Below are 12,944 nucleotides of genomic sequence, written 5' to 3' on the forward strand. Positions count from 1 at the left end.
TCGCATTGTTACCAGTAATTAGAACAATATATACTGTCCTAGCGGTCATCTCCAAAATTTGTGTGCTTCGAGAATCTGGTTGGGGCATGCCCCATTCGAGGGCTCAGACGATAAAGTCTCCTCTGACTAGAATTCTCCCTTCCTTGTTCCTAATCTCGTCCTCCAAAACGGCGAGCCAATTCCGAAAAACTTGCATTCGGTGTGAGGTAAAGCCTGAAAAGTGTCACTTCCACACAACGAACCTAAACGACGTCGTCTCCTCGATCAGGCTATCGGCGTACCTCGATGCTGAGCTTCTATCTCAATACTGTTCGCTCAGAACAACAAATCAGGTCTTCTTTCTTATACCATCTGCCTCATCCGGTCGTGAGTAGTTGCTCTCCTCTGCATATTTGTTTGCAGGATATGGGTCATGGCACTTGACTTTCCGCTTTCTGTAACTCTTCTTTGAAGACTTGGCAACGCCCCTACAGACCGTGGTCCTTGCAAAGGACACTGAACTATACCGACTCACAAGTGTTCGCTATGTGCTCGGGTTTGTCACACTTATAACACAAAGCGCTTCTGTCCTCCCCTTGCAAACTTCAGCTATATGACCACATGACCACTACTTAAAATAGCGAGTTGAAAATGCCCTTCGACTTATTCTGCAAATAATCCACCCAATATTTACTTCCCTGCAATGGAGAAGTTGGCTCACTGTCTCTCCTCAGGAACAGTGACAATGGCCAATTTCTGTCCTCTGAAGTTGGCAGACGTAACTCCTACCTTAAGGTTCACATCTGGGTAATCCCTTGTTAACCCCTCCTCCACCTCTTTCGTATTAGTGAGACAATTCAGACCCTTATTTCAAGGGTACACATGGGTTCTTGGCTAGAAACCACTGCTTTCGTGTCTAGAATGTTCTGGGCTGTTTCGCAGAACGTACTCTTCTTGTCGGTCTTCGCCCCAAGCTCGATAATTATATCGTCGGGTCGAGCCTCCTGGTTTGCCGTTATTGTGGGCTCCTCGAAGAACTCTTGCGAAAGATCTCCGGCTCTCGGCTTAATGAGAATGACCTCTAACCCTGTTACCGTTGCAGCCGATTTGACTCTATTACAGTAAAACCACTGCGGTCGCTATTCAACTTAGGTTGTTTTTGCTAAGTTTTCTTCTTTTTTCGACGCTGCTCGGTTCGCTTGGTTACCATCTTGCGGAATTCTTCTTGCTGCATTTTCGTCGGCAGGGGCAACGTATTTTCCACTCGGCTCCTTTTATCAATTATTTGTGCTCCATCTGGCGGGTTGAAGGCACTGCGTTTTGTGCAACTAGCGATGTGCTTTTTCCTCAGCTCCTCCTCGGCAGTCGTTCTAGAGTTTCGCTGATGTGCATTATCTCTTCATTATGCAATTTTTGACATCCATGGAGATTTTTCGCTGAAAGATGATCTGTAGAATCACCCCGCACTTCGTGAGTAGCCTGTCTTGTTCTGCCCTGATCTTTCGGATGAGGTCCATCCTCCCGCCTAACTGGGGAGTTCCATCCTTTTCCCCCGACAAAGGGGTGTCTCGCAGCTCGGAGTTTGCCATCTTTTCTTGTGGCCACTTTTCAGTGGCGTCTCTCCTTTTTGGCCCAGTGGACTCTTAGCCTCTACAGTATCACGGTGTTTGGGAAATTAGACCTTTCTGCTTTTTCAGTAGGTGGCCGTCGTAACTTGGCGCTTCTTATAAAAGGGTTTATAGTGGAATCTCTCATATTAGCTGCCAGAAGCGTTGAGCGTAGTGTATTGTTCCCTCTTCTGAAAATTTCGGCTATTGCCGGTTGTATCGTTATGTTTGTTATTGATGTTGTCATTTTAATTTGAATCCTAGCTCCAAGCCACCTTAAATGCCTTAAATGATCCCCGTGATTGTCTATGCGAGCAGGAAGGTCATGCGCGGATTGACATAAATCCTTATGGGAGTTTGTATTCAGAATCGGGATCAAGCGCTAATCTAGAGTCCATCTCAACTAAGCCTGCACTGCTAACTAAATGATGTTATAGCTTTGAACGTACTTACTCGTGTACCGTTTTCCACCCCTCTCATCAAGCCTGGTTACATACCATTAGAGTTTTGAAAGGCGTTCAATTGTATGGACATACATCCTCCCTCATTAGAAAATTCTGAGGCCCGCGGATTATAAGATTTCCAGAATTGTGGACAAACGAATGCTTGAAACTACGTTTCTCCCTGTTACATTATTAACATTAGTTATATATTTATTTCAGTCTACTCAATACTTCATTCAGCAACTCCCCACATGATGGGTTATATTCTTTTACGGGTACATATTTCCCCATCACAGAACATCCTTAAAGTCTACGTGTTGTGTGTAAATGTTTGTTAAATACTAGGCTTAACATCAGGAGTACGTGCGCGTACTTCCTGATCGCTTTCTCACCTTCAACCTTCCTTATACTTGGCAATTAAATAATTATGGCTCACGTGCATTGTGTACATACGGCCACATCTAATATAATGTTCTTGATGGTTTAATATGCACTAATTTGGTCAATAATCCAGCCATTATGCCTCGTGCGGTGCAATTAAATCAACTCTAACATTCTTGTATCCGATTTTCGGGTTTGATAAATTCAACAATTGTATATATGCATGTGTACACACACCCTAAAATTATGGGCGTACATACCTCCCTAAAATTAGATTCAGATGGTGTGAGTCGACAAAGGTCGACCTTACTATTGTCGTTTAGTGCTTTTTATTCCGATGTTTGAAGGTCAAGCTCAAAGCCGCCATTAGGGTCGTTTTTACATAACGAAGGGAGAAAATTGTGTGTTTATCTGTTATTTCCTTTATTTGAAAGTTTCCTTAGTTCATTTCTGAAATTATCTTTTCATTCACCAATTACCCCACACCATGGAAATTTCGAAAAATAACTTCTCATTTTTCATACCAAAGAATTGAATGTTTACTTCCTTAACTGTGAGCTGAATTATTGGACCATTTAGAAGGCGCCAATCCAGCTCCATTATCAATAACCGGATATTTTTGCTACAAATAATTTGGTCCCATCCAGAACGATATGATTGACAAATTCTATTGGAATATCGTAATATTATTGCAATTTCGCCTTCAGGTGTCCTTTGGCACTCACAAAAGACTAGATGTCCTTGAAGTATTTCTCAAAGACCTCAAGGAGAATTTCCACTGCAAACTGCAGCAAAATTGGATTGCATCGAAGTTAAAAGCTCTCGTCAGCGTCCTAGTTCGAAAGCAATAATTGGCTGAATATTGCTGAAAAATTCAGAGGTTTTCACATACTGGTTCAGAAACCTATTGCACTCAATGACCTGAAATTTTCAATCGTTAATAATGTATCGTCCATTATGCCATGGTACCGAATGTAACATGGATCAGTGTTTGAAGAATTTTATATGCATTGACTTTTAATTGGAGCAATTTCGATAATGAGCTTTTTTCTTCTTTCCTCTCAAAAAACATATTCTTTTGATAGGTTCTCAGTAACGTTTTATTGAGTAGAACGAACGAGCTCGCCCTGATAACTTAAATTAACTTATTTGAGGACTAAATTAAATGGACGTCGATGTTCAACTTTTGTGCTGGTTCTCGTTTGTAAAATGGCTTTAACACACTTCGAATAACACCTAAAAGTAAATGGACTTCTTGATAATCAATGGAGTACATTTCGTTCAGTGTTGAATTGCTGATGAAATGGGTACCTACATAGCGGGAAGCCGTCAGTCAGTCATGGCCTGTACAACTAGAAATCGACTCGGTGAATAATACAAATTTCACTGGGGAGCATTTACAGGAAAATGTACTATGTCATCCATAATGAATAGGACCATTACCGAAGACTGGGCGTGAAATAGCACGTGATTTTTATTAGATTGATGGGTCGAAACTTGTACGTTGCGAAGAATTACCGTGACAATTCGTTTCTTAACTTCCGTTTTTTCGACACACCTACAGATATTGACATTTTGTCATCAATATAAAAACTTTGAAATCTTTACCGGGACTTCGACTAGAACATACGGAATTAAAGTGAAAAGTGAATTATTTCACGACTGAAAATTCAATTTTGATCCCTTATAATTATCGGTAGATCTGACGCATTACTCATATTCAGCTTTCTTGAAGACCTACGTGCGTAGCTACCTTTGAGATATTCCAATCGCAAGTGTCATATCGAGCAAAAGAGTTGTCACACCTGCGGAAAACAAAATACTGTTTTGTTGTCCGCAGGTGTGGCCTATCTGCCTGTTCGTTTTCAACGCTGGGAGATACAGGGTGCGGCAGCATAACTTCCTTTTTTCTAAACTCAATAAAAACTATTGTATGCATCGGAAAATATTTATTTATTTTTTATAATGTAGGTATATATCTAAAGTTTTTATTTACATTGTTTTGAAGATCAAATCTGTTAGGTGACGTCCCTCATTCTCCATACATGGCGTAAACCGATTTCTGGCGTTTGTCATGAGCCTTGTTAGCATAGCAGGTGTTATGTTAGCAATTTCTTCTTGGATGTTGGTCTTCAAATCTTGTAGGGTACTTGGACGGTTCACATAAACACGGGATTTCAAAAAACCCCATAGAAAAAATTCACAAGGGGACAGATCGGGAGAGCGTGCCGGCCATTCCAAATCGCCTCTAATAAGAGATAAGGCGCTCTGGAAAGTGTTCCCTCAAAACAGCCATCGATGCTCTTGAAGTGTGTACTGTTGCACCGTTTTGTTGGAACCAAGTGTCCCCCAAATCCAAAATTTCTAGCCGTGGAAAAAAAAAATTCTGTAGCATGTTTACATACCGGTCCGAATTCACTGTCAGTGTAACCTCATTTTTCTCAAAAAACCAGGGACCAATAATTCCAGCTGAGGAAATTGCACACCACACTGTGACTTTGGGTGAATGCAAAGGCTTTTGATGCAATTCTCGAGGGTTGGTGTCAGCCCAGTAGCGCATGTTTTGTTTGTTAACCGACCCACACAAATGAAAATGGGCTTCATCGCTAAAAAAAACAATAGCACCCTCGGGAACGACATCAAGAAGAAGCTCACACGCGTTCATCAGAATTGAAGTCACGTTCTGAAAGTTCCTGCACTATCGCCATCTTATAGGGATGAAAATGAAGATCATCACGAAGAATTCTTCTCACAGAACGATCGGATAGTCCAAGGGCAGATGCGTGTTTGCGCGCAGAACGCCGTGGCGATCGCAACATTGATGCTCTCACTGCTTCAATGTTCTCAGGAGATCTAACGGGCCGAGGGACTCCAGTTCTTCCTTTTGTCGCACTTGCAGTTTGTCTGAATATAGTGACCCATGTAACAATTGATTTGCGGTCTGGGACGGGAGCCAACGGGGCTAAATTAAAGCGATTCCGAAATGCACGCTGTGTTTCAATAACCGAACATCCGCTTGAAAAGTAAACCTCAACGGCAAAGGCACGCTCCTCACAATTCCAACGCATGATGGCGACTGAACCGTGTCGGGACAAAACTTTACAGTATCCCCTCTTGATCGAGACCACTAGCGCTCCGCTATGACATCAACTAACTGAGTGGCGCGCATTTTAAAAAAGGAAGTTATGCTGCCGCACCCTGTAGAAAGGACGGAATTATCATGGGCTGTAACTAATTAAAATCACCCCCTTCTCCTTAACACTTTCTTTGAGGACTGCATCAGTCCCTAGCTTCTCCCTTTCGTCTCTACGCGGCATACTTAACCGCGCCTTTCTTGGCTCCTCTGCCTTTCGCAGTTTGCTCTGGATAGATGACCATGGAGTTGACCGCATTCCAGTCGTCCTGACATACTAGCATTCCTCGCACCAGATTCTCTGGTATCAGCACCTCTCCTCCACAAATTTTGGGCAGTGGAAGGATACGGACTCTGGGTCCTCTGGGACTCCATTACAGTTTGGACAATCGGATGAAGTGTCCAGTTTAAACCTGTACAAGTACTAGCGATATTTTCCATGCTCTGTGAGAAACTTGGCAAGATTATAATCAATTGAGGTTGATGTGCCGTCTCTCCAGCCACTCCTTGATGACAGAAATGAGCCTGTGTGCCCACCGACCCTTTCCCAAGCGTTCTCAATGTTGTTGCCATCTATTTAGAGATCTCCCCATTTCGGCGTTCTTCGTCTGCGATAAAACAGAGATAGAATTCGCATTGCATATGTTCGTCATTCCATCTGCTAAGCTGTCAATGGGTATCATTCCCGAAGTTACGAATGCTTTATCATCTGAGACAGTCCTGAAGGCAGAGCACACCGTTAGAGCTGTTCTTTTGTAGACTGCACTCAATTTGTTAACGTTAGATGTGACCTGCAATGCCTTTCACCTAACTATAACTGCATACAGCGGGATAGATCTCACTTTTACGGCCCTTGGTTATTAGAACCACTTCCTTTTCTTCCCGCAAACATCAGACCAGAACTCTAGCCAACTCGGCATCGAGATATTTTGCGACTACAACCAGTGCAAACAACTTGTTTGCACTGATGAAGGGAACAAGTGGTCCCCGAAATATCGGTATTTGCAAGAATAAATACCCACACCAACGAATAAGAAACAACAAGTTTTTTTTTTTTTTTTTTTTTATTATTTCAATTAATTAATCGTTGGAAACACCGCATAATTTCACTCTGATACAACCAGTGCTATATCTTCGGCGTAACACCCCACCGTGGTTTCTTCCAGAACCAGAATAATGAGCGCAGTACTGAGCTCTATGGGACACCCGCGGAGACAATGTACCCCTCCGGTCCGTTATCAGTGTTATGCCAGAGCCTCCGTTCTTGTAAATAATTTGCTTAGCCGCATACAGTTTTTTATCAGTTTGAAGTTAAAGAGAAATGCATTGATAAAGTAAATACACAATTCGAAGCAAAACCGAAATAATTACAATTTTCGAATATATGAAGCGAAATTTGCTTAGCTGCACTACAATCAATTGTCAAAATACTGAAATGTGACCGATAGTTTTGAGAATTTTGAGTTTCTAGTAAGTAATTGGTAATTGTTGTATTCGTTCTAGGCCTGCCTTAATAAGGAACTCTAGACATCCCGGTTTTGCGGTCCACCAATTCGATATCCCTAAAAGCTGTCTCACGTCCTGGCCTACGCCATCGTTACATCGCAGGCAGGGTCTGCATCGTCTTCTTTTTCTACCATAGATATTGCCCTTATAGACTTTCCGGGCTGGATCATCCTCATCCATGCGGATTAAGTGACCCGCCCACCGTAACCTATTTCGCGAGATTTTATCCACAACCTGACGATCATAGTATCAGTTGATGAACCACTTGGTGTAATTCTGTGTGTGTGTGTGTGTTTGAGGAGGGGGAGAGGGAAAGCCTGTGAGCGCTTAGACCTCAGTGGTCCATTGTACTCGATTCCCCCGTCTAACGGAATATCCCAGATTGATTTATGTATCGCAGGATTTCCGTTAGTGGATGTGATGCTACCCGCTGAAGTTAGAGCACATCAGCACCAAAAATCTGATGTCTGATGAGTCGTAGGCGGGGCACTCACATAGAAAATGTTCCGTGGATTCCGCTTCCTCATGGCAGGATGAACACGTATCATCTTGGATAATTCCTATTCTGAACATATGCCCAGCTGGTGAATTATGGCCCGTCAGAATGCCCACAATACTTCTGCAAGTCTTCCTGCTTTTCAACAGGATAAACTTTGCAGTATGTTTGTTTGGTTCTGACAGGAAGATTTTGGTCTGTCTAGCAGCATTAAGGCTTCGCCACCTATCATTATGGGAAGCTTGTTTCCAGTTTTTGATAGCAGCATCAGTCAATGCTACCGACACCCCCATTGCTGGTTCCGGTACGGGCATGGGGAAAGTTCAAGCCTTTTTTGCTAAGGCATCCGAGATTTCATTTCCCTCTACACCACAATGACCAGGTACCCAGAGTAAATCCACCATATCGAATCTAGAAACAGTCCAATCGGTTTCTACATTCCTGAACGATTTTTGAAGTGATCAAAGGTACTACTCAACGCCCTCAATGCAGCTTGACTATAGCTACAGACTGCGATGCGCCTGCCCTTGAACCGTTCGTCAATCATCCAGGTTGCCGCCCGCATACAATTCAACCTGAAAAACCGTTGGGTATTGTCCCAAAGGAAAACTTGGTGTAATTGATCGTCTCCATATTTAACCAATTCAACTGTAATTCCATCGGCTCTGGGCAATGACTTGCACGGACTATTTCTCCTATACTTGATGGTGGGAGTATTTGTCCATCGTCTTCAGTTGGCGGGACCTCCAACTGGCCGATATTCTGATTGTTCAGTAGCTCATCAAAATACTCAACCTATCGCCCCAATATGTGCATTCTGTCGGAAATCAGATTTCCCTCTTTATCGCAGCAGGATGAGCATCGAAGTGTGCAAGACTTCAACCTGCTGACTTGTTGGTAAAACTTCCGCACCTGGAGCGGTTGCTGCCTGTACTTTTCGAGTTCACAGATTTGTTGGTTCTCTCAGGCTTCCTTTTTCCGTCTGTGATGTCGTTTCTCCGCTCGACGGAGTTCGTAATAAAACTCCGCGCTTGCCCACGTCCTTTGAGAATGCAACATTACTCGGTATGCAGCATTCTTCCGTTCCATTGCTAGTTTATATTCATCGTCAAACCAGCAGTTCCAACTTTTTTTGCGACTATCATTGATAACGTTCTTCAAGTGATTATGAAGATCATTTGTTGATGGTTCATCTCCAGGATCTCTGTTGACTGCGGTTATTTCGGCATCAGTTTTCCTCTTATAGGTGCTGCGGAAGGCTGCGCTGCGGATGGCTTCAGTGTTAACTCTTACCTGATTGTCACAGGGGATTGTAGATGGTGTTGTAATTCGAGCCCGGAGCACCATGCCAACGAAATAGTGATCCGAGTCTTAATTGGCCCCCCTATATGTTCTGACATTCATCAAGGCTGAGGGGTGGACGCGTTCGATCACGTGGTCAATTTTTTTGAAAGTGGTCCTGTCTGAAGAGGGCCCACATTTTCTTATGGACCACTTTCCACGCAAACCAGGTACTTCCAACAACCATTTCGCGTGACACTGCTGATTGAATAATCTGCAGTCTGTTATCATTTGTATTTTTATGTAAGCTATGGGAGCCAACGTATCGCCTGAATACGGGCTCCGTCGCTACTTGGCTATCATACCTGGGACAGGCTTCGAGGGTTCGTTCTACTGTCTCGTAGAAGGTATCCTAAATACTGCCAACCATTTGCGTAAACAGCTCTTGCTAAACTGCCTCAAATACTTTGGATTGGATTGAAACCTGGACTTCTAGCTTTCCAGTCAAAACATTTTAGTGAACGAGGAGTTTTTTTGGTGTTTTTTGCTACATGAATACTGTCATTATCTTGCTGAATTATGAATTATGTGCTATTATTTATCTTTGGAGCAGCTAATTAGAGCATCGTCCAAGATCCCAATAAATCTTTCTACCTTCATTTTGTTTGTTATAAAACACAATTACAGCTTTCCGTAATAAGAATTTACTCTCCATATCATGAGCGACGCACAGTTCAGTCTTGAGGGGTCATTTGCACATAGATCCTGCCAATAGCAGCTACGTCCGTGGCGTATATCTAGACTAATTCTTTTCTCATTTCAAATGATGACATTATGCCACTTTTCGGTCCAAGCCGTATGATTTTTTATATAATCCAATCTGACAGCTTTGTAAGAAGATGTAGTTTGGTGTTTTTTCCCGTTTTTTTATTTGATATTTCTATCCGCGCTTGAAATCTATTGTCCTCGATGCTTTCTAGTTGAAAGTGGCAATTTAGACACAATTTGAGACGCGCTTGACGTCAACGGCGTATATTTATATTTCCTAAAAATTTGATATGGACGGATATGGACGCTTCGAACAACTCAGCAAACATGTCGGACTAGATTTTACGGCAAGCTTCAGGATTTTATTCGGTACGCCATCCAGACCTGGAGCTTCTTTATCTCTTCTAACACATTCAAATTTTTGCATGATTTTTAATAAGAAGGTAGGACACGTGACCTGAATGACCTCTGAATCACCCCATCACGATTCTATAGACGCTTCCCTACAGATGTCCGTTTGCGAGCAAATCTCCTTAAAATATTCCCTCTTGCTTCAAGGTTTTGTGAGCTTCCTTATAAGCGCGCGATTTTTGCCCTTGATTGATTCTACCTACCGCCTCCTGAGCCGCTCTTCTGGCTCGGTGGCAGACTAATCGAAAGTTGTTCAGTTCACCATTCCACCAGTAGTTCAGTAGTCATATGCTTTGAAGATGCATTGGGCCACATGGATAACTCTTCCGTAGAAACGCCTGCTTTACTAGGTTGATCTAGTCGCACCTCTATCAAGGTATGTTCATTCAAAGCTTTTACAGACCAGCCTGACATATTTCTCGCTCTCGGGTATGTTGGCTCGGTATAGTCCTCGCTGATGCACCAGAGCATACCACATGCCAGTACAAAGCTGACAAAGGTTGGGTCTACGATTGAGTCAGAGCTCCTATTCTGAAACTTGTTTATATCACCTTCGTTGGCCATAACTGCACCCTCTTGCATTTATTTCTGCGCTACTCCACTCAAGAGCTCAAGCGTTGAAGTCGCCGGCAATCTCCTTTCTACTACGTCACTTTGGATTGGCAAGCATTTCCTCGAATTCGGACAATATCAGACTTGGTGGGGCGTAACCGCTGTACACATACACCCCGTTTATTTTCGCCCACACACATTGTATGGCTTGTCCATCACATACCAATATCGCCGCTCCACCAGTCGGTATCTGTAACCCAGAAGCGACCGTAACCGCTTCTGTACGGTATAGTCAAGAGCAGGATGATACGCATCAAGGGCGAAATATGGATGAGAGAGAGGACAATATCAAAAGAGAAATTCAAGTGATTTCCAATTAGATTGAACTGAAGAACGGCAAAGGTGTTGATGCATAGAGGAGGGAGTGATGGAGAACTCGAAATGGTAACCTAGGTAAACATATAGAGGTTCAAGTCAAATAACGAAATGGACAGAGTGGTTGAAACGGCTCAAATAGACTTCTCTTGAACTGGGTAACCCCTATCAAAATGCATGCCCTGGACTAATGCTCTGTTCGGTTAAGATGTTAACGGATATTTAGTCTACATTGTAGAACACTTTTCAAAAACTAGAGAGATCAATGCACGGTGGAGGGTCAAGAACAAGTGGTTTCTCCTAACAGAGATGACAATGAAATAAAGCTAAAGGGATACTTGTTTTCCACATAATTTTTATCCCGGATCCAAATTTTCTCTTCATGGCCCTATGTATGTGATATTGTTTCTCCCACGCGATTATAAATTATCTCGTCTAGTTAGGAAGCCGAAGCTAATGGCGCAGCCTGAAATTAATACAAATACTGCTGCAGCAAAAGAACTGTGAGGGTCATGTTAGGAAAATTTTCTTCATATTTACTGAAGAGAGCGTTACAATTCGCTACCGTATTTCTCAAAGATAAAAAATGAATATACCCAACTTCGAATGAACGATAAATTCAAGTAACAATTTCTAAGCATATTTTTCTTTTTTTCAGATGCGTTTCCAGCAAAAACAGCAACAAGAACGTGAGCAAAGAAGGCTTGAATTGACAGGACCTTCTAAACCTACTCTTGATGGAGGTGACACTAAATCCCTCAATTCGACTATTGGTGCAGGCAAGGTATGAACTCTTATTAACCTTTAATTCAAATGATTGTGAAGTAAATGAAATATTCTGCTCTATTTAAGGTTCGTCAAATGTTCGATGAAAGACGTAAGGGCACTGGCATAGATAAGAGCTATCCCCTTAAGCCAATAGCAGGCCGAACATCGTCCGGATCATCGACCACAACAACAAAAACAACTACTACTACAGTTCGAAAGCAAGTTGGATCGATGAAACAGGTTAACGGCAAAGTTAGCACAATGAAATCCGAAGTCCGGGAAACGACTGTACACTCAGTTAATGGAAATGGCATTCCCACTAATGAATACACATTAACTACCCATGAATATATTGATAACGAATCAATGCCAGGTAAGAAGAACTAGTCTACATTCGGCTACTTTTACGAAGGTAGTTTCATAAGTAACATATATATTTAAATGGTAGGAAAAAGTCGAGTGAATTTTGAAAACGTTTCAGAAGTATCAACAACTTCATAAATGGCTTCATTTAAGGGAATAATATGAGACTTTCTCCACGCTAAATTGATTGAAAAAAATGCCACATATATTCAAAATTATACTATAAAGCCGGTGGCATCAGAACCTCCAATAAAATCTGCTGCTGATTGATATATGTATAGATATGGTTACCATAGACGCCTATGTGAAAAGAAGCGTGTCGTCTACATCTATATAGGTTTCGCTGTCGCTATAAATGCTGGACAATGTGTTTCATCCCTATTGCCTATAGCAATCGCCGCGTCCCGTGAGGAACTAGGTAATATGGTAGATGGTCTTCCCGTGTTTTCGCACAAGCCTGAGTCTGTGCCTCCAGTGATCCTTCGAAGACTTGTCCCTCTGCGACTCTGATCTTGCCGCATCCCTACTTTCTGTGCGCCGTTCCATATGACATGCATGATACAGTACACTAGAATGTCAACTGGGATCATGCCCTCGGCACCAGCATTGCTGGTGCTGTGAAAACCCTCAAAGCCAGCGGGTAAACCGGGTTTACCTGCTTCTGTCTCTGAGAGTTTGCAAGCGCTTTTGGTCACACGGGTGACGCCACTCCGACTAGAAGCAATCTCCAACACTATTTTAGCCCTCCAATATTCTGCAACATCTTTGCAAGTGCTGCAGTAGTTATAGCTGCCTTTTGACAGTTTTGTAGTTCGTTTTGTATCAATCATCAAGTATTTGATAGCCGGCTTCGAGAAAACCGTATGTCCACCGACTTTCAT

At 42.6% G+C, this 12,944-nt stretch overlaps 1 protein-coding gene across 3 annotated transcripts in view; it reads left to right on the forward strand.

Annotated features, from left to right (window-relative positions):
• The window catches only part of LOC119651205 (proteoglycan 4-like), an 83,253-nt gene that overhangs the window by 63,537 nt on the left and 6,772 nt on the right, over window positions 1-12,944 (forward strand). For all 3 annotated transcript variants that reach the window (XM_038054657.1, XM_038054656.1, XM_038054655.1), the window contains 2 exons: window positions 11,591-11,716; window positions 11,785-12,073. In XM_038054657.1, coding sequence (XP_037910585.1) covers window positions 11,591-11,716; window positions 11,785-12,073 — 415 coding nt within the window. The remainder of the gene's footprint in view (window positions 1-11,590; window positions 11,717-11,784; window positions 12,074-12,944) is intronic.

The sequence above is a fragment of the Hermetia illucens genome, chromosome 3 (assembly GCF_905115235.1).
Source record: "Hermetia illucens chromosome 3, iHerIll2.2.curated.20191125, whole genome shotgun sequence".
NCBI classification, from domain to species: Eukaryota; Metazoa; Arthropoda; class Insecta; order Diptera; family Stratiomyidae; genus Hermetia; species Hermetia illucens.